The 22,756-nt window shown below is 37.6% G+C and overlaps 1 protein-coding gene and 1 long non-coding RNA gene across 7 annotated transcripts in view; both read left to right on the top strand.

The window, feature by feature from the left end:
- The first annotated feature begins 3,497 nt into the window (after positions 1–3,497).
- PSPC1 (paraspeckle component 1) overlaps positions 3,498–22,756 on the top strand; it is a 58,731-nt gene continuing 39,472 nt past the window's right edge. For all 6 annotated transcript variants that reach the window (XR_010783139.1, XR_010783140.1, XR_010783138.1 and 3 more), the window contains exons 1-6: positions 3,498–3,949; positions 5,606–5,907; positions 8,424–8,519; positions 9,530–9,726; positions 13,673–13,757; positions 14,677–14,785. Coding sequence is in view for 1 of the 6 variants with exons in the window: in XM_066544782.1 (XP_066400879.1) it covers positions 3,566–3,949; positions 5,606–5,907; positions 8,424–8,519; positions 9,530–9,726; positions 13,673–13,757; positions 14,677–14,785 (1,173 nt within the window). In the remaining 5 variants the exon portion in view is untranslated. The remainder of the gene's footprint in view (positions 3,950–5,605; positions 5,908–8,423; positions 8,520–9,529; positions 9,727–13,672; positions 13,758–14,676; positions 14,786–22,756) is intronic.
- LOC136553341 (uncharacterized) lies at positions 19,517–21,728 on the top strand. Its single transcript, XR_010783141.1, has 2 exons — positions 19,517–19,672; positions 21,170–21,728. It is a non-coding gene; the product is annotated as an uncharacterized lncRNA (long non-coding RNA).

Below are 22,756 nucleotides of genomic sequence, written 5' to 3'. Positions count from 1 at the left end.
TAATGAATGTTCTTCTCAATAGGGCAATAGTGATTGTACTATAGATACTCATGCATATGCAGAATAATGTATATATGCTAGTAAATTTAAATACAAAACCATCTGTGAGATGATAATCCAAAACAATACATGAGTAAGAAAAGAGAGTCTGGCAGTACATGTAAAGACAGAAATGAAATTAAATGAAATTGCAAAACCCCAAAATTCCTAAATGAAGTGAAAACAATTAAATGGAATTGGAATTACAGGAATGAGCTGAAACTTCACAGAAAGGTTTGTCATTGAAATCTTGAGATTTTATTTCCTTTCATGAAAAGAAGGATTTTCATTTCATGAAAAGAAATTAAATGAGATATCAAGGAATGAACGGAAATGAAAAGACAGGAAAGGAAATATAATGACATTAAATTAAATTGGAAAAAAAATTCTGAAATTAGGCGCAAACAATTAAATGGAATGGAAAGAAAGGAAGTGCAATGAAATGGGCTGAAACTTGGTGAAATTATTTTCATTGAAATCTCAAGATTTCATTTCCTTCCATGAAGTGAAGAAGTCATGACTGTTTTAAGGTCTTAAAATAAATTCCAAGTCAAACTAAATTTTGTCAGGCAAAATCAGGGCTGTCTGTTGTGGCCTTTTGAATGCCAAGTTGAGTAAATTCAGGCTTCCATAAAACCCCTCAAGAATGACAATGAATGTAAATTATCATGTGATTATAAACGTTTCTCCCCCATTCTTCTGAAATCACTTTCATGTAGTTCAGCTACATTAAAAACATTAAATATAACAATACCAGACTAATGGAGAGTGGCTGAAATAGCCTAGGATATCGCTTTCAATGATATGAATTTGATTTAGTAAGCCATAAAGATTTCAGTGGATGTTTATAGCTAAAGGAAAACATTGGGACAAGAACTTTGAGGGACCCTTTTTTCTCCTTTGAAAATAATTTTTGGTTAACTGGTGTCAGTGCCAAGGTGTACATGTCACCAAGCCACCAAAACTCTGGGCACTTGGGGAGATTAGCTGTCTGGGGCTCTTCTGATGAATGAGTAAATTATTGTGAAATGATGTGTTAATGACAGTGAGGAAGTGACTGAACACAGCAGATATAAGATTCTTTCTGTGTGTTAACTTTAAATGCTTGACCATAGGGCATGTGCAAATAGCTCCTTCTCAAAAAAGTGCAAGCATTATGGTTATACTGTGAATCTGACTAATTAAGATAGTGTATGGATCCATGAGCACATTAAGTATATATTTTTTCAGATATATTTCCTTGTTTCTGGAAGGTGGAATTTTATTGCTCTATTTTACTGAACTATAATTTTTTTTTTTTATTGAGGCATTGCTATAGTTAAGGGAAAGTAAGAATAGTATGGAATTTGTAAACACTCCTTTCTCTTCCTATTGACATTTTTATAGTACACAGGAAATCGTGGTTGCAATTTAAATGGTTGCAGCTTTTACTACTAACCTGATTTGGAAATCTCTGTTTGAAAACCATGACAGTTTTATTATACCACATTGGTAAAAACAGCCAGACTACCTGGCATCTCCTTTTTTCCATCTACAGTGTATAGTCACATAATTTCTAACATGTATTTTACCCCTTTTCATGCTTTATTTACAAAGTTATTGGTTTGGTGTAAGTTGGTTCCTTTTTTAAACACTTGTGTCTTAACACTTGTTATTGAATCCTAAATATACTTCAAAGCATTGTTCTTTGGACAGTCAAGATGATTAGGCTTTAAGGCTCCCATACTGCTACTCTAATGCCTCCATCATGTTCCTACACTGCCTGACTTCCTGCCTTTTCTATGAGTAGATATCCTTCTCCTATCATGTATTTTCTGAATTTCAGAGGTTAAAATCTGCATTTAGCTTGATGCCCTACAGAGAGATAGGAAGAAAGGGACAGATCTTTGTTGTACCTCAAATGGTACAACAAGACAGAGGAACTTCAAATATTCCACAATAGACAAAGTAACCCCCAAGCACCACATTCATGCCTGTTGTAGAGTTAATTTGTTCTTGAATATCATGCTTGATATTGCTTGTTCCAAACAACAGTGTATGCCACACAGTAGCTGAAGTAACTACTGACCTCATAAAATGGTCTGGACTTTTTCAGTGCTAGAGTTCTATTAGTGAAACAATTCTGAGAAACCATGCACTAGTTGTACTATTGGTTGAAACACATGAACCAAGCCAAGCAGCTACAAATCTGGCAGTAGAGCAAACCACAGTCTGGTGCTGCAGATGGGGGACATCCGCAGTCTTTGCTAGAAGAAGGCATGCCCGAGGGAGGAAACGTTTGACTTCACATTCTCAGAAGAAAGTTGCCCCCTTTATAATGAAAGCTGTTGCTCTGTAAGAAGTTGTCCTGGAAGGAGTGTGACAAGGCCTTTCTTCACTCAGATTTGTCTCACACATCTGCTTCGGTGAATGCTTTTTTTGCCCTGTCAGTCTGCAGGTCCTCCCATGCGACACAGCAGTGCCCGGACAGCCCTTCCTGGCCTGGGTCAGGCAGGGTGTGGCCAGCAGGAGCAGGGCAGTGACCGTCCCCCTGTGCTCAGCACTGGTGAGGCCGCACCTCAAGGGCTGTGTCAAGTTTTGGGCCTCTTAATTCAGGAATGACACTGAGAAGCTGGACCTAGTCCAGAGAAGGGCAATGGAGCTGGAGAAAGGTTTGCAGAACAAGTCCTGTGAGGTGTGGCTGAGGGAGCTGGGGGTGTTTAATCTGGAGAAAAGGAATCTCGGGGGAGACCTCATCACTCTCTGCAACTGCCTGACAGGAGGGTACAGCCAGGTTGGGGTTGGCCTCTTCTCCCAGGCAACAGGTCATAGGACAGGAGGACATAGCCTCGAGCTGCCTCAGGGCAGGTTTAGGTTGGACATCATCTCTTCACAGAAAGGGTGATTAGACATTGGAATGGGCTGCCCAGCGTGGCGGTGGAATTACTTTCCCTGGAGGTGTTTAAGGAAAGACTGGACGTGGCACTCAGTGCCGTGGTCTTGTTGACATGGCCACATTCAGCCGCAGGCTGGATTCGATGACCTCAAGAGGTGTTTTCCAACCTGACTGATTCTGTGGTTTTTGTGATTCCCTCAGCTGTTCCCGCCGCCGCCGCCTCAGCGTCTCTTGTGTCACGCCTGCCTCCCTCTCCCGCAGGGACCAAACACCTCAGGGCATCACACCCGGCTGCCTTTCCCTTGGGAGAGACCCCAGCGAGGGGCTCCTCTGCCTGGGGACTGGCTGAGGAGACCGCTGCTCTAACACAACACGGCAGCGCAGCCGCGGAATCACATCTGTCTCTAGAGGCGGACAGACGGCTCTCCGCGGGCCCGGGGCAGATTCTGCCGTGAGCGGGAGCGGAGCGGGAGCGGCGGCGGCGGCGCGGCCGTGAGGGGGAGCGGGGCCGGGGCGGGGCTTCCCGCGGGGACGGCACAACTCGCCGGGGCTGGCGGCGGCGCCATTTTGAATTGGCTGAGGGTCGGAGGCGGCGGCTGCCGAGCAGGGTTCCGCGTCCCCCGAGGGAGAACCCGCGAGGAAGGAGCGGATATGGCCGCGAATAGGAACTTGAAGCAAGTGAGGATCGAAAACAGCTCCCCGGCGGTGCCGCTGGGCATGGTGGGGGGCGGCGGCGGCGGCAACCTGAAAGGATTGCGCGGCCTAGAAGCGGAGAGTGAGGCGGCGGCGGCGGCCATGGCTCTGGTGCCGAGCAAAGAAGGCGGCGGAGATGAGGAGCAGGAGGTTGGGTTCACCATCGATATCAAGAGCTTTCTCAAACCTGGCGAGAAGAGCTACACGCAGCGTTGCCGGCTGTTCGTGGGGAATCTGCCTACTGATATCACCGAGGAGGATTTCAAGCGCCTTTTCGAGCGCTACGGGGAGCCCAGCGAGGTCTTCATCAATCGGGACCGTGGCTTCGGCTTCATCCGCCTGGTGAGGATCCGAGCGGGCCCCTGGGGCTGTCTCTGAAAGCGAGAGGCTTCGGTCCCTTGCCCCCCGCCCCCTTCCCCTCCATTTCGGCGGGTGTAAAAAAAGGCAGCATCTGCCTCTCTTCCTCCTCACTGCTAGCGCAGGTCCCCCCGCCTCTTCTTCCTTCTTTCCCCTCCCCGTTCGCCTCTACACATCCAAGCCAGACCCTTGCATTCAGAGGAGTCTTCCCAGCCCCTGGCGTTTCGGTCCCCGCCTCACGCCATGGCACTTACTACAGTTAATTTTAAAGAACGGACAGGATTGTTTGGAAATACACAACATCCGTGCTCGCACATCGTGAGCACGGAACATAAAATCACGGAATTGAAAAGGTTGCGGACCGCGGGTTGTTTGAATTACTTGTGCCCGGATAAGACAAGATTTATAGGGATAATACAGTATTTGATTAAACATGCTCGAGTTAAGCATGCAAAAAACCGAATCATTCGAAAAGTTTATGATATTGTATTTAAATGGTAATTTAGTATGCGAGATTAGTTTTCACGATTGCTCTGTTTAAAATGCACAGATTTGTATCATTCTGGGAATAGCTTTAGAGTGCTTTTGGTGTCTAGTCATGATTTTTCCATATATTTTACTGGTTAGAGTTTTTTTACTTTTTGGTTGTCATCTTAAAATACTTGTGGCATTCTGCCACGCATCTTTTACCCTGAGAATTCCCCGGCCTGAAATAGCAATTTTATGGAGGAAGTGGGATATACTTACATCTCGTTACTCATTTTTGTGCGTAATACAAATTAGATAGAGTTTTTATGTGAACTTCCATTTTCCATTACGTTTAGGGAATATATATATATATATTTTAACAACTTGCCTAGCCTGTTGAACTGTGAAGAAATATATAAAGAATTTATAAATGTCAGGGATTGCAGGTATCCAACCTGGTGAAGATTTTTGAAGTGAGAAAAAGGTAGTTGATTTACACAGTCTCACGGATGTGGGTGCAGAAAGCCCATTAATGTGAGACGAATGAATAGAAGAGCAAAGAAGGTAATTTCACCATTTGTTGATGAAATTTGAATTGGACATCCATTGAGGGCAAGTGCGATATTTTCACTTATTTAAAAACAAAACAAAAACCCAACCCAAAATACCTTAGATCCTGTAATGTTTGAATACCGTTTCCTGCTGTGGGGAGCCAGAGATGCAGAATATAAACATTTGAGTAGGTAAACGTGAGAAGTACCAACTTTCCAACTCTACTCAAAACCTTTATAGAGCAGTAGCATCATAATGAGAATCTATTAAATCCTCTTATAGGCAAGAAAAAATTTGCGTCTGTGTTGTTTTTAGAATAAACCAGGGGTTTATTCTAAATAATAATATAAATAAATATTATATTTATATCTATTTTATATCTAAAAATAAATAAGGGGTAATGAATGCATTTTTTTCAGTCAGAGGACAGAGACTTTGTTGATTTGTTTGTTGGGTTTTTTGTTGTTGGCTTGATGTTTTGATTGGAGGAAACAAGTTGAATGGTCCTGTTGCCAATATGCTCAAGTGAAGGAAAACATCGCCTTTCGGGGGGGGCACACATAAGTGATACTTGCTGTCTTTGAAAAGAAAAGATATAAAATATTTTCTATCTCTATAAAGGAATCTAGAACCTTGGCTGAAATAGCAAAGGCAGAACTTGATGGTACTATTTTGAAGAGCAGACCACTTCGAATTCGATTTGCTACCCATGGAGCTGCCTTAACTGTGAAGAATCTGTCGCCTGTGGTTTCCAATGAGCTGCTGGAGCAAGCATTCTCGCAATTCGGGCCAGTGGAAAGAGCGGTTGTTGTAGTAGATGATCGCGGCAGAGCTACAGGGAAAGGTTTTGTAGAGTTTGCAGCAAAACCTCCGGCACGGAAAGCTCTAGAAAGATGCAGTGATGGGGCATTCTTGCTTACAACGTAAGTTCACATGTTTTTGTTTAAAGTTGTGAGTATATCTTCCCGATGTGAGCAAAAATTGCATTCTTACTTTGTTTTCAAATTCTCTCAAAGCCATGAGGTTAGAAAAGTGTTTTGCATGAACACCACAAATACTCTTGTTTTTTTTTTAAAGAAAACCATCTTTCTCTGCTTACTGTTTATAAGATTTCTTGTTACCATATTAGAGTCTGAGAGCAAAATTCTCGTTTTTTTCTTGCTCATATGTAATATTACTTTTCCTTCTCTATATAATAAGGCATTTTCTGTTGAGACTTTCTTTTCATTGGTTGCAGTCTTCCTGATCCCAGTAACAGTGACAAAATAATATTCCTTTGTTTCTTAACAAATCAGTGCACGACATTGCTGATATTCTGATATTTCATTTCTGTAGACTAAAGAAAGTGTTTATACCCCAAAAATTATCCTTGTAAGGCCAGGATTTTCTCGCTGTTTTAAAATGAAGACTGAGATTCTGAAGGGGTTGATATATGTACTAGTGATACTTGGAAAACAATCTATTTCAAGGACAAGCAAGCTTGCAAATAGCAGCACTTCTCCTGCATCTCCTATTTCTATACTTGCCAAAGAGAGCTGTTAATTGCTGCACTTTACACAGTCACAAGTGACATTTTCAAATGCTTTCTTAAAAACGGTGTGAAATGATACATATTTATGATTTCTTTTTATTTCTGTGATTCTCATTGGGAAAATAAGGCTGTGGTTTCACAGCATGAAAACTTGCTGCCATTAATTGGGTTTGGAGTTCTTTTCCTGCCCTGGCTGTGCTATTCTTGAACTTCGTGACACTTCCATAAGCCACTTGTGCTTGCTAAAACAACAGAAAAGCATTCATTTGTATGGGGGTCCGTTGCAGTCTGCTCAAGCACAGGAAAGTGCTTGCTGATGTCAGGTCCAGCAGAGAATTAGGCAGGAGAAAATGTTGCCAGGAGGAGTTGGCAGGTGAATAAGGGGTCTGGGACTCCCAAATCTTGTGTGCTACTGAACTGACTTGATGGTTACATAGTAAATTTAATCTGAATACATCTTTACTGTTACCGAGAGGAGCCAGCAATTTGTGCTTGTTCCCTGGGTCTTCTTGGCAGTAGTAACTGAATGGAAGTGTGGTGAGCTAAACAAGGGAAGTAATGTAGTTCACATTAGTGCTATTCTTGGCGTGAGAGATGTGGCAGGGAAAAAGAAGCTGGGATATGAGGGGAGGGTATTCTTGTTTTGCCAGCTGGATAGATCAGTTGGATTGAAATGACCATCTAACCGTGTCCTGAGTGAATAAAAAGCACTTGATCATTTTCTTGCTTAGTTGACGTGTTGCCTAATGCACAGTTGAAAGATAATTAGCGTGAATCTAAAATGCTGCTATGTACTTTGATGTTTTGCTTCAGAGTCTAAAATTTTCCTTTTTAAACTTAAAACTATTTGCCTAATCAGAACATGTTTCAGTTCCTGTTTAAATGTATCAAAACTAGACATTCAAAACATTAGTGTCTTAACATTATTGTTTTACATCATAACATGTTAGCACCGCAGTTCAGTTGCATTTAAATAGCAGAGCTGCCAGCAATTGCCATGCAGATGGCATCAGTTGTGATCTTTGATTCTGGGCTTCATCTTTTTAATGTGAACTTGATGCACAGCGTTAAATATATTGGGAGTCATTGGTTTTGTTTGTTGGGGTTTTTTTTGTTTTTTTTTTTTTTTTTCCTGGTTAGGGACTGGGGCAGTAGGGGAAGATCTGCAAAGTGAAATAAAGACATGGAACACAATAAAACGAGTGCTGATATTTTGAAAATCATGTCTCTAGTGCTCTGTGATTTGTAAGCTCTGCTCCCAAGACTGATGCAAAGAGCTTTTTACACAATTCAGAGTTTTTCCACTGCTCTCTTTGGCTCATGCTTGCCAAAATATCAAGGAAGCTGTTTTCAGCTTTTCAGTCAGGATTCTAATTTGTGAGTGTGTGGTTGTTCAAAGAATGGGTTTTAAATAACTTAAGTGGAAATGTTTTTCTAATTATCGTTGTAATATTAATACTAAATTATCAAGCTGTTTTCAGTTCTAGAGTAACTTGCAGAACTAAGTTGTAGAAGTCAGTAGAAATATGAATAGGTTGTGCTGTTCTGTTTTGGTTTTGTTGCTTTCCCAGTACAATCATGGCCTCTGTGGTGCCTCACTGATAAAAACGGAAAGGTAGTTCCTTCCTAAATATTTTGTAATTATTGGTAGATGGTTTTGGTATTTTAAAAAAGCAAACAGGACTCTGTCAAGTAAGTTGTGGTTTCTAGGCAGAATAGCTGGATTTGGGCATAAAAACAATTATTTTCTGAAGGTAATTGTTAAGATTGGGATTCATTGGAATTCTGAGATTTAAGACAAGACACAGGAATTACATGTTGGCTTTCTGGAGTGTTTCTTCAAAATGCTAAAATAACTTATAACTGCTTCTTTAATGATTCAGTTAATAAGTTGAAAATGTTTTCCAGAACACCTCGACCTGTTGTTGTAGAACCAATGGAGCAATTTGATGATGAGGATGGACTCCCTGAGAAGCTAATGCAAAAAACACAACAGTACCACAAGTAAGTTGTGGTTAGCCTTTTTTTATAAAACATTATTTATATACTTAGTTACCTTTGTAAATATACGCTGATTTTTACTTTTGAGTTTGTGTAGCAGGAAGTAGTGCTTTTGTATGTTGTGCTGTTTTGGGTCAAAGGATTAAACAGGACCTTCCCAAATTTCCTAATCATGGTAAAATTCAGACTTGACTTGTTAGTTTAACATGCTGTGCATTTAATGTAGTAGAGAGATTCTTGGCCTACACTGCAGTCAGTAGGAGCTTGTTGCCAGCAAACTATAGTCTTTTATGGACTAGAGGTGTGGTCTAATCCTACAGAGATTTTGGATACCCACAGATCTTTATGTTCTCTGAATAGCCCCTGAACTGTTTGCAGCCTCCCTGGCATGTAAATCTTTGCAGCCTCCACAGTTGAGGTAAAACTTTGAGCATGACATGAGAAAGTGAATCTCAATCATGAGATAAAAGTCCCCTAATCTGAAAATACTAATTTTTAATATTGTAATTTGCCATTCATGTTGCTTGAATCTAAAATGTTGATTTTGAGACTGTAGAATACCACTTCTTAAAAATTTGTCACTGTTAGGTACAATATTAGTGTTAGAATGGGAAATGTGGGCTCATTTTAAAGGCTGCAGATTCCAGCTAATATTCTGGGCTGTCTAATAAGCATTGATATTTATCTAAATAACTGGTTTAGTGGATTGACTGCTTGATTTAGAAGGCTGAGCACTGTTAATCTAGTGTTGCAGCTTAGTATTTTGTATTGATGGCAATACAAATTTTTATCTTAAATAAATTGAATCTTTATTTGGGCAATTTTTGGAAAAGTGTCTTTTTACTTATCTTAATGTCTGATTTAAGCTTTGTCTGGTTTAGAATGTAGTCGTCTGACAGGTTGATAAAAAGTGAGATCTACACTTGAAGTGGTTGTGTATACATTCTGTGGCTGTTACAGCTGTTGATCTAAATGTGTCCTTCTGTACATTTTTACTGCAAATTTTTTATTAGGGAAAGAGAACAGCCTCCACGCTTTGCTCAGCCTGGAACATTTGAGTTTGAGTATGCTTCGCGGTGGAAGGCTCTTGATGAGATGGAAAAGCAGCAGCGGGAACAGGTTGACAGGAACATTAGAGAAGCCAAAGAGAAACTTGAGGCAGAAATGGAAGCAGCTAGACATGAGCATCAGCTAATGCTGATGAGGCAAGGTAAAACCAGATCATCTACCAGTATTGAATTTGTTTTGTTGCAGATGGTTTTTTTTGTGTAGCATATTGAGCTGTATACTTAGTCCTTTTGCTGGTCACCATTTAATTAAATGCATTTAACTGAGAAAAAGGAAGGAATAATTCTCTGTGCACATATTCCTTGATGATTTGCAGAAATTAATTAAGAATCTTATAAAGAGATTGTGATTGTCTCTTTTCCCCACTTCCTAAATTTATCTTTAGTAAAAAGTTTACTTAGCCTGTTTTTCCTGAACGGGCACATGTGCTCCCAGTGTGGAGCCATGCTGTTTTTATAAGGTCTTGTACAGAGCAGAAGGTCTTATGCAGGAGATAATAACATAAAAGCTTACCTATATAATAACACGAAAAGCATAAGGTCTTATACAGAGTGTAATAACATGGAAAACTGTTTCGAAATGCCAGATAGTTGCTGCAGTACCTGAAATGGCAACTGTTTCTTGGTTCATTTTCCAAGAAAAACTGTTAAAGCATGGCGTTTCCTTGTAAGCACAGGTGTATATATTAGAGGCGAGGAATGTGCATGTTAATATGATCCAAGATTGCTGCCGACAATACACAGTGCAGTCCTCCTGGGCAGCTGGACACACATTGTAATTTTGTGTGTATGCGTGACTGACATTTTTAAAGATGGTTCAGTGCTTAAATTACAGGCTGGATAAATCTACTGTTGACTTATCTAATTGTTAATATTTAACAATGCTAATAGTCCAGTTCCAGAACTCATGCTCTTTAATTTCCTTTGAATTTATTCACCTGGTGCTTGGATTTGAGGGCAAGATTAGAGATTACTTTGTCTTAAATTCATGTCTTAATTATGTGTAAGCTGAAACAAGATTACGGTGGCCTGTTCATTAAGATAGAAGAAATGGTAAAACATGGGAAAACATCTTTGTGTTTTTGGATATTAGGGTTTCTTTTAAGGACAACATGAAGGAAAAGGTATTCTGCTTTTTGAATATTTGTGAAATGCCAGTTTTATATAAAAAAGAGAGAATTATTCCTTCCATTGGAGAGCCACTAAAGCATGAAAGCATATGGTGCTACTATTCCAGTGAGAAAATGTTTCTTTTAGTGTAGGAGGAGGGCCTTTCCCCCTCACAGTTTGGTTAGCAGAGTACCTCTTTGGTACCGCATAACTCAGAATTTTGTTAGATAGTTGGGTTTCTTCTTGGTTATCTGCCAACACTTAATTTTCAGAGCTCTAGAGATCAGTAAGAATTCCCTCTGTTTTAATCTTCTCAATTCTTCAGCTTCAGTATGCATGAAAATAAGGTGGTTTTTTTCACTTGTATTTATTTTCAGAGATAACTTCCTCTTGTTGCTCTGAACAGTGGGTCTAAGTTCATGCCATGCCAAGAATATTGCTTATATTAATTGCATGACAGGATTGCAATCCTGTGATTGCATCGCTGTCACTCTTGCACTGAGAATGACACAGGACCAGGTGGGAGGCAGTATTGTAGAAAGAGCAAAAGAAAGCTTTATTCAAGAGAACCGCGCGGGTTTTTATAGAGTGATACAATGCATTCTGTTTGGTTGGCTAGTTAACAAAAACACCTTTCTCATACTCCGTCCTTGAGAAGAACAGAAAGATGAAGCAGAAAAACACCACCTGCAGATTGTTTATACTTAACAAGTGATCACATCCTTACAACTCCCTGAAAGTTCTCGCAAGCTGCTGTGAGAAACGTTTGCCGTTTCTCTCTCTCTGTCCCATGGCATCCACACATCACAGGATTGTGTAGAAAGATGCAATGAAGTTTTTAAGGCACCAGAACCTAGAATTAATAATTTTGTATCCCTGGTGCATGAAGTCAAATTTAAAGATGTATTGAAGTCAATATGAAATATGAAATAAAATAGAAAATGTCATGTTTTAGTTGTGTAGGAGTTAAAAAGAAGACAGGAAGGATGAGCTTACTGGTCCATATACTCTAGCAGGTGGAGGTTGTGTTCAAACTGCTCCACGAGAGCTAGTAGGACTGGAGCTTTAGAACGTGTTGGTTTGAGTACTCAGGTTTTTGTGGTGTGGTATTAATTCTGAAGGTAGATTTAATTCTTCTGATACGTGTAATTTTTCACTTTGTAGTGTCATATTTTGACAGATTGAGTCAGAAGTAATTTGTAAAGCAGAATACGTGTTTCCATGTGTAAGTAAATTGCACGGTATTTCTGATCTATGTACTGGTGGTATGCATCAAATATTTGTAAATATTCTCTAGTAATGGTGATTAAATAGATTATGAAAACACTGGAAAACGTGACTGAATTTAACCAGAAGCTTAATTTTTATATCAATTATATGGAAGCTTGGCATTTATTTTCCATCTTTAGAAAAATCAGCAGTTAAAATTGCTAAAAGTCTCTGTGGAGTTGATATTCCAGCTTGTAGGATTAACTTCTGAGGTGAGGGAACACCTTCACCTTCTGCTGTCTGCTATGTTAGAAACTTGAAGGTAAAACGAAGCCCTTGTCCTTTTATAAGCACAAGAAAATGCAGAGGCTAATAATAATGCTCTCTGTTTGTTTTCTTTTTTTCCCACAGCTGCTTTAGTGCAGATTTTTTTCTGCTCAGAGAAAGGGCCTGTCAGTCAAGAATTACCATCATTACAGGTCCTTTAATATGAATGGCTCTTGTGCAGAATTGGAACCTCTATATCTGTGTTTTCATCCAGCTTAGTAAGGCTTTCTGCTATGATTCAGCAGTTGTCAAATGATACTGAATCTTAATTTGCTGTGTTGAACTTTTAACATACTAACAATTTCATTAAAGGCAATAAACTATGCTGTGGAGAAAAATTAGGAGAACAATGAGAAAAGTAGAGTGCTGCACCTTAAGAACAAAGGACAGTAAATGATCATGGTAGAGAGAAAGTAGGAAGTCTTGGTCCTGTGTGCACAAGAAATAGGGAATGCTGTGTAAATTTGGAAGAACAAAGAACTAAAAAGGAAACATATTTTCCCATAGTTGACAGTGTTGTGTACAAGTTTGAGGAAACTGATTTGCATAACTAAGAAGATATTTTACTTAGTATAGTGAAGAAATGCGTAGAGAAAGAGTGCAGACCGGTCGAACTAAAGCATGAAAGCCATGTAATGGACAGTACAGGAAAATGTTACTTGTGGTTTCTGTAAATAGTATCATGTGGCCAATATCCTATGTAGTCAAAAAATAAAAAGAACTGCTTTCTAACAAATGTTAAAATTATTATTCATTGAAGAAAGCATAGATTTCCAGGTAGAAAGCAATAATGTGACTGGTCAGCAAAAGTAATTACTGTGAGTTATGCCCTGCTTTTTAAGGCCATTTTAAGTGCTTCATAGGAGGCTATGGCTGTGCCTTTTTTGTGGGGTTAAACTACTAGTCATTTTTAAGTTGCAGTAAGCAGAGCCATGATAGAGCTTCATGGAGGTTCAGACTTCCCTCATGCACCTGAAATTCATATGACTTCTCTTGCTCTGATGTGTGCCATGCAGGGGTCTGCAGTAGGTAGTGGAGAGCATAAAAGTCCATAAATATTGTAGTGGTTTTCTTGGTAGTGTGACTTTAGCAGTATAAAACATTGTGAGAAAATTGACGCCCTGTCCTAGATGTAAAACCAGGATGTGATTTAAGGGATTAAGAGAGGTTTTTTTTGCTTTTCTTTGCAAACTTAAAACTTTTGTTTCTGTAACCTTCTCTGGGGGCTTTGCCCATTTTGTACTTTTCTATGTTTGTAAGCCACAGATCCAGTGTTTTTTTCAAGTACTAGACTTAGCTTTATGGAAAGAGATGAGTTAAATGCATTGAAAATTTGGTTTAAAACCATGAATGTTAGAACTGTAATCTGACAGTAATAAATTTTGTGTTGCCACATGATTGATTGACAGCTTTTATATTTAAATGCACTTTTAATCCTGTTAGATCTCATGCGTCGTCAGGAAGAATTGAGGCGCTTGGAAGAGCTTCGAAACCAAGAACTTCAAAAACGCAAGCAGATACAGCTGAGGTATTTTGTCTTCTACTGTGCACAAGTGTGGCATGCAGCCACTGTAGGCCTGCATGAATTTAGATATGTTAGCTAAACTGGCTTCCCAAAAGCATAATATGTGATGTTTCTGATAATGTAATGCAATATAAAAGATTGTTTTCGAGTGTTGCTTGATTCTTTTCACTTATTTCAGCTCTGCTAATTTTGTTGTAAATTTCTGAGATGTCTAAATGGCATAGAAATGTCAGCCTATTTTTTTGTTTCATATTTATTTTAACATGACCAAAGCATTGCTGTGATAGATAGGAACACGCTTCTAAATTTTATGGGCAGCTGATCTGCATGTAGAATCATAGCATTGCAATCTTATAGTCTGATATGGGATTTTGGAAGTTTTTTCACTTGATATTCTAGTATGTTGAAAACAATTTTTCTTTTAGGATTTGACTCATGCAAATAATTGTTTTAATGCCTCTTCTAAAGTTTAAGAAAATAGACATAGTCTCTTCATATTGATTTAAACTTTTTGTTAAATATAACAATAAATGTCAATAGGATAAAAAGAACAGCGCAAACACATCTCAGAATTAAAAATTGTGTCTTTTGGCACTGTTGAAATGTTTTAATCCATAGTAGCTTCTTTAAAACTGGAATATTTTAACATGTTTACTGATACATAGCTGGAAGAGTAGGTATAGAATGTATTGGTGTTGAAATTACTTGTATTCCAGTAAAAAAAAAAAAACCAAAAAAGAAAACCAAACCAAAACTTCAAAAGTACTCAAACTCATCAAGTTGAGTAGATTAGTGCCTTGCACTGTGCAAAAAAATAAATAATGGCCAGTTTTGTTTATATGCTTGATCTTACCTCTGAGGCTGAGTGCAAACCTAAACAGGTCAAGAGACTAAGCTAACTTAATTTTGAAAAATACCCTAGACATGAAGAAGAGCACAGACGTCGGGAAGAGGAGATGCTACGCCAGAGGGAACAGGAGGAATTACGACGACAGCAGGAGGGAGGATTTAAGCCAAATTTCATGGACAATGTAAGTACAGTTCTATGGTGAAAGTCCAAATTGCAAAAGGATTTTTTCATTACATTATTTTTATACTAGTTATTGATGTGCCATCTTCTTGTTGGCTGTTTTCAATTCAGTATTTCACTGTTCCCCTGAGCAAATTGCTACATATTCAGTTGTGTAATTACTCTTTTGTATGATGACATCACTCTTATTTTTCCAACAAGCTAGTGGTGTAACACTTCCATCAAGTGAAGGTGCTCAGATACTAATTTTTTTACTTGGGAATTGAAATGCTTCAGTAAAATAGTTTTTCTAAGTGGGAGGTGATAGGAATCACCCATCCTGATGTGCCCTACTCTGCCTGAAGGTTTAAATTTTAAACCAGTTAATGCTGCTAAGCTTGTTTGAATTACTGGTTTTGGTTTATGCTTAACTTACTAAGAAAGTTTTCAGAAACAAAAAGGGCAATATTAATTTCATATGGAGCCTAAAATCACTCTCCCTTTTGACGCTGTGTAAAACTAGATGAGGAGAACATCCAAATCATTACTAAAGGAGACTGAAAGATTATAATGGTGAGGGAAAATTTGTCCTCGCTATAATCTGTACGTTATTTATATTCGTAATTTAGGTATGCTCTGCCTCTGAAGACTCATCTTGCAGGACTAACAAAATAGTGCTATCAGAGGAGTCAGATTCTAAATTTTTTTGGTTAAAGGGTATGACTTTTTTTCTACCAGCCACATCAGTTCAGTGAATGCAAACTGTGTTGCAAATGCTTTAATTTCTCTTGAGTAGGATGCCTTTTACTATAACAGCTATTCCTAGTGAGGAAATAGTGAATAAGCAATTCACACAATGCTCTTTTACATTATTAAAACAACTGTAATTTGCAGGAGGGGATTTTGCTCCCCTTCACAGGTGCAACTTCATACATCAATGAGAAATGAGCTGGTTTCTCAGCTGCTTCCTGTGAAAGAAAAGCCTGGTTTACATTCTATACCATGAAATTTTCTGTAGGGTTGTGAAGAATTTGTTATGTATGTTCTGAGACATCCTGAGAGATGTTAGAAAATAAATTATTTCCTCTTTTCAGCAGGACATTTTTCCCCTTGTCTGTCCCTTAGTTTTTTAGTAAAGATGGGGAGGAAGCAAAATAGTTCCTTTGATTTTATTAACAGGTGTGATTTGTTTTTGCTCACTGTGTTTTGAGGGACTCACATCCAAAGTAGATGGTAATTTATTTACATATGTTCTCACTGTAAAAGAAAACTGCTTTCAGCACATCTTTTCTTCAAGGAAATGAAGACCAAGGATTCAGAACTCATACTGTCCTTTAGTGTTTTCCAAATATTATCAAACATAATTGGGGAAATAGCATGTTACAATTGTCTCATGTAATTTAGAAATAGCACTTACTGATAGCTTCTGTCGTGCCAAATGTGAAATTTCACATCACTCTAATATCCTAATGTAGCATCTTTTGGGGTTGCCTGACTTTCTGACCCTGTAAGCTACTTGTCAAAACCTCCTGGCTCCTCTGTGAGACCCGTGATTCTTGCTGCAGAGAGCTGGAGTAATAGCAAGCTGGAGAGCCAACCCACTGCCCTGGGATGGCAGTAGCTCCCTCAGATTCCATTGCTGTTAGGAAGCTGTGGCCTGTGTTCTGCAGCTCGGAGCAGGGAAAGCTAGATAATGTTGGCCACCACAGCCTTTACTGGTTTATTCTTACATCTCTCTTGAGATAGGAGTATTTAGTCTCTGTGCTTAAATTGCTTACCACAGTTTGTCCATCCTTGTTGCTTATCTAAATTTTTAAATTCCAAACCCTACATGAATAGAAACTGTTAAAGTTGTTGTGCTGGACTTGGCAAAAATATAGGATAAAAAGGGAAGAAGAGGGGTTCAAATGGAAATCATTTCAGTCACTATGCATAATTTTTATGGCTTCATACATCAAATTTTTTTTGAGGTGAAAGGTAGAAGAGTGCTTTGGAAGAGTGTAGCTTTCCCACTCTCATGCATTACTGAAATGGTGTGCTCATCTGGACCTAATTAATACACTGCAAGAATATATACATGTAGTTTTGCAGTAACAGCCCTACCAAAAGCTTTTTAAGTTAGATATAAAGGACTACAGAATACACGTGTTGTTTTTTAATCATCATATGAAATTGAAGTGGCATATACAATGATACATGAAAAAATGTATTTTTAAGATTAGTCTTTAGTGTTCTGGTTATGTCTAGGTTTTACTTCCAATGCTTTTTAAACATGAAAAATTGAAACAAAATAGCGAGTGATGTGTTTACTTTCTTTAGCAACAGTTTCTAATCAGGGCAGCAGTGTGACTAAGCATTTTTAGACGCTTGTTTTAAGATGTACTTAGATAACTAGTTATATAGTGTGAATGGGAATTGAAAAAGCCTTTGCATTTTGCAGCAGAGAAAAACTGTAAGCCTTTTCTGGAGATTGCAAAATGACACATGAAATCTGATTTCAACTTAGAATTTCTTATACAACTAATTAGTTTTTATTTGTTCTTACTAATACTCGTTTACTGTGAACAGATTCCATCTTGCACTTACTTCTACTCTCAGATTACTACTGTACATGTACTGAGAAAGTTATTCTCTATTTTCAGAGATTAAAAGTTGACTGTTGGTGAGAATTGCATTTTTTGATGCTGTTGGATAGTTTTTTACCATATCAAGTCTTGATAAACTCTTCTGGCATTATACTTAAAACATATTAAAGTCTTCTGCCAACAATGTATTTAGCAGGACAATAATAATTGTTTCTAATCATTGTTTTTGTTTCTTAAAAGCTTTGAAAAGTAAGCTTCCTTCACTTACATCCTATCACTTTTTACTGGTCAGTCTAAAACAGGAAGATAAATGGTAAGTGCAATGGCAACCAGAATTGGACCCTCTCATGTAAGGCTGCAGTATTAGGCTTTCCTGTTGAAAGTTTCTATCTGTGTCTTTTCCCTAACTCATTAAACTTGGATTATTAAAAGTTATAACTACTTTTGAGAAACATCTTGTAATCAAGTTTAATGCAGCTAGCAGTTATTTGATTTTATTACAGATGATAAAAATATTATCTGTGAGAGGATTTATTTTCCTGAAGCATTCTTGTTGCTGGTGATGATGAACATTAGAAATTTGATTGCATTGATTGTTAATATAATGGGCAGCCTGGTGATGCCTAAACAATTTATTAATCTATTTGTGTGATCTCTACTAGATAAATTATGAATAAATACTTTCATATTGGTTAGGTTTTTTCCCTTCCTTTCTACAAGTCAGTTAGTTGAAATGTGCTGTTATAAAGCTCAACAATTTATATGCATTCTGATTTCACAGTAGCTTAATTGGGAAACTTAATTTTCCAGTAGTATTTTGCTAATTTTTATTTTGCCTACATTCTTCTGGCTGAAAGGGGAACTTGATGATGGTGATTTATTTTGCAATAGCACAAATATTTTTTAAATAGAAAATACTTCTGAGTGCCAGTAATACATTAATTACTCAAATATGCAATGGTTATTATCCAGTTATGGATGGCTTGCTTTGATTTACGTTGTTGAATCTCAATCAGAGGCGTTCTACAAAATAATTCCTGTTCCAAGCCCTGCTTTTATTTGTGTCACCAACTTAGTGTTTTGGATTTAGTGTATTAAAATAGTCTCTATGTGTCTAAAACAGAGACCAAAAGTATGTAGGAGTTGTAGTCCTGGTTTTATGTGGATGGATTTACTTCTGTAGTAACACTGTGAAATAGTGTTGGGTGGGTATTGTACTTAGTGAAGCAATAGCTGTAATACCAGCCTTAAACTTACCTCTCTTCTTACTGGTAGTTTAAAGAGGGAATTGAGATTTTTGGACATCCTTGCCAAGGAAAGGATGTCCTCCAAGGAAAACCTCTTTTTGAATGTGTAAGGGACTGTTTCCTGAGATTTCTTCAGTTTCAATTTCTGAATTCTTGCTGGTTTTTTCATGTAAGACTTCGTATATTAAATAGTTTTCTTTTGAAACTCGTAGTCTTTTCAGGAATTGTTACTAGATGTTGTTTTGCTTTCCTTTAGTTTTTCTTGCAGAAGCATTGCTCTCAAGTTTGGTGAGTAATTATCAGCATAAAGTGTCAGCTGCTAAAGCAGTGGAGATGCTTCAACAGCAGGGATTGTAGTGGACTTGGATCAAAAACTGTAAGACAGATGAGAGCAAGAAAGTAAAAAGGCACATTGCAAAACAACAATGATGTTTATAGCTTCAGGAATGCTATCGCAACATAGTTTTTGTTCTAAGAGTTTGGTCCTTTGGAGCAGTTTATAAATATAGTTTTCCATTTCTTACTGTTTGGAGCCCTATGGAGGCATGTCTTATCCCTCACTTCTAGGTTCACTTGCGAGTTAAGCATTAGGCATGTTTTAAACAAGACTGTCAGTTAGATTTCCTTGAACTTCTGTAATTCAGGACTAGATTTTTGCACTTCTTGCCTGTTTAGGAGCATAGAACTGTATTTTGATCCTATCTTCTCATAGCATTGTGCTCAAAAGCTCCAGTAATGTAAGCAGTTGGAATTTTCACTGAATGGTGAATTGTTTCTTACCTAACTCAAAACTAAACTAAGGCAGATGCCCAATAATAAAATAATGAAACCTTTCTAAGAATCTTTTCAAATTTGATAAGTTTTCTAACAATTAATGTTGGTTATTTTATCCTGACAGCCTCGTATACTGAATGAAGCTAATGGTGGTGAAGTTGTGTGAGTTCATATGAATAAAATCTCAGTTTCTTGCTGCTTTATAAAAGCTCTTCTGTAGAGCGGGATTGGGTGAGATGAATTGCATCCTTACTGCAGTCCAGCATACATAGTTCATGTGTGACACCTTAAAGGCTTTTTAAGGTAAAACTAGCTTGGAAAAAGACAAATCATTAAATGCAGAACTAAAACCACACACCAACCTGACAAAATACAGCTTTTCTTGGCAGTGGTTTTATTTCAGTGATCAAGTTTCTTCCTATGCATAAATCAACACAGGATAGACCTTTAAGCAGGCATTCTATAAATACATAGTTTGTGGTTTTGTGGGCAGTCCTAGTTTTGGCAGTAGCACTAAATTATATTTATTTTTTCATGAGTGATGTACCTCAGTAGACAGATTCTTAAATCATGCATTTCTTCTGTTCCTTGATGTTTCAGATACTAAGTTAGTTGCTTTGGGCAAGAATAATACTTCCTTAACAAGCCTTAAAATATTCAATTTGTATTATTTTCAGCAACTAAATAAATTATTTTGAGCCTTTAATTGCATTGTCAGGTAAAAAAAACTTTAGGTATCATATCTGCTTTTAGTATGAAAAGACATTGCATGGAAATCAAGGCAGATCTTCAGGTATCTTTTTGTAATGTATTATGTGCTTATATGTATTAAATGAAGGTGTTTGTGGAATAAGTTCTTTTGGTTGTAAGTGTTTCATGACCATTTTAGGATGGTTCATAATTGATTTTCTAGGCCATGTTTTTATGTATGTCAAGGATGCTACTTAAAGTAATTTTTCAGTAACAGTTTTTAGGCAGTGTGATATTTTTGTATTATATTTAGGAGACTAATCTTTTGCTCTGTTGCAGTCATCTTCTAAATTGGAAAATACCAATATGTACTTTATATGAACTCAAAAAACAGAACAAGTGACTATTCACAAGTCATTTTTATAGTTTATTCTGCTGTCAAATGTGCGGTAATCTCCAGTATGAATTTAGGTGTTGTGCTACTGCTTTTAAGCTTTTCCAAATTTGTTCTTTTCTACAGTAATTGATAGAGAATTTTCTGTCCATATTCTTTAGATTATCTAGTTTTCTTTATAACCTTAATTTCTCTTAGTAAGACTGATGATTGGGATGCTAAAATAACACTGTCCAGATGCTGCTTATGTAATGGCAAAATGACATTAGTCATCAGTCTCGGTGTTTCATGAGGCCTCAGCTGTAGCAGATGCCACTTTTATTCAATTATTGATGGAAAGACCTCAAATGCATCTGTACTTGTTTATAGAATGCTCCATTTGCGTACTTAACTTTTTCTGTTTGATGGATAAAAATGAAAAAATCTAATCAAGAGCAGATTTTATATGCCTATATTCTATATTTTGCTATTATTTCTGAAAATAATTGCTGCTCACAATTTGAAATAAATGATAAATGAAATGAATGATAAATAAATTATAAATGAAATCATCTTATTCAAGTTAGAGTTCTTCAGTTTTTCATGTTAGGCCAAGCAAGAGTACTTAGAAAATATATAACTTAAAAAAATTACTGATGTGTTTGATAAATGCCATATATATTTGAAGAAGCTGAAATTAATGTTTGCCTTAATAATTTTCATTTTTTCTTCCTCAGCTACTGGAGTTAAGTTTGACTTGGAGTTTGTACACGTATTTACCCAGACTAAGAAGAAACTATCAGTTTCAGTTGTCTGCTTGGTACCTATTTTGGACTCATCCACCTCTCTAAATCTTGAGATCTTGCTTGGTGGCGCTGAGACTTGCAATCAAAATATGTTCCTCTGCTTAGAACAGTTTGTCTTTGCTCAAGGGATCTGGGTTTAAAGAAAGAATAAAATGCCCAAGAAGCAATAAATGAGATTTCTGTAGAAATACTATTTTTGCATGCAAGGAATCCTGTTAATGGGTCTGTTGCATAGTGTGGAGGAAGCCTGTTTAGCGACCTGGTTTCTGTCTCTCAAGCCAATGCCTTCCACATAGTTTTTTTCTTAAATGTGACCTTCTGATTAGCCTCTAGCATTTTACTTCAGTAGCTCTCACAGAGCAGAAAATATTAATAGTGGTAATGCAGTAAACTGATAGAAATAAATATAAATTTACTTAGTGCTGTTACCTGTGTATTGAAACCAGGATGTTGTTTTTAAAATTAAAATAGTTATTATTTTTCTCATGAATATTTCACAAGCCTCCTTGTCAAATTATTTTTTCTTATTACTGGAGGTAGTGCTTGTTTTGGGTTATTAAATTATCCACGAGGAAAATGGAGTTTAAATGTGATACTTCTGACTTCCATCAAGTACACTTTAATTGTGCAAAGATTGGGTTTTACTTTCCAATTAATTAGCACTTTTAATAAATAGTGGGTTTTGGTAAGAAGATGAGTTTCAGTAGAGCTATTTTGTAACTGTTCAGATGGGGAGTTCAGTAGAAACTGAAGCCTAAAGAGTCAATTAAATATATTTGAGATTTGCTATTCAAAGATGTTTCTGCCTGAACATAATCTTAAAATCACAGCATGGTTTTGTTTGGAAGGGGCCATTAAAGGCCCCTAGTTCATTTCCTTCTGCAATAAGCAGGGGCATCTTAAGCTACTTTAGGTTGCTCAGAGCCCCATCCAGTACTTAATGTTTCCATGGATGGGGCGTCTACCACCTGTCTGGGCAACTTGTTCCAGTATTTGTTGGCTCTCATTGTAAAAAAAAAAAAAAATTTAAGTTCCTTTCACCTAGTTGGAATACCCACTCTTAGTTTAAGGTTATCACCCCATGTCCTGTCACAACGGGCCCTACTAAAACATTTGTCACCGTTACGATTTCCTCCAGTGGCTAATGGCTCATTAGTTTAGGCCTAGAGTTGTGTAGGATGAAAGAGTGCTTACATTAGTTTTGTTCTGTACATGACATGAAACCCTTACTGTAGGTCTCAAATGCAGCTTGGGTTATCTGCTTATGACAGGATAGCTAGTAGCTGTCTGTTTTAAGAATAAGACAGTATAATGTTGAAATTAGGCTTTGTTTATCTTCCTCCATGCTTCTGGGTTTTATAATACTTTTAAAACGTTATTTACTTATGGAGTCTTCCTGTTTGTTTTCCCCACCATTTCTGAATCATTAAACATTTGTTTTAACTATAGGGGAACTCCTGAGTTTAGGTAAGAACCAGCTATTCATGTTTGTCCCTGTTGATTGGGTGGTCCCCATTG

Source organism: Molothrus aeneus, chromosome 2 (assembly GCF_037042795.1).
Source record: "Molothrus aeneus isolate 106 chromosome 2, BPBGC_Maene_1.0, whole genome shotgun sequence".
In the NCBI taxonomy this organism is placed as follows: Eukaryota; Metazoa; Chordata; class Aves; order Passeriformes; family Icteridae; genus Molothrus; species Molothrus aeneus.
This window is presented reverse-complemented; position numbering and strand designations above follow the sequence as displayed.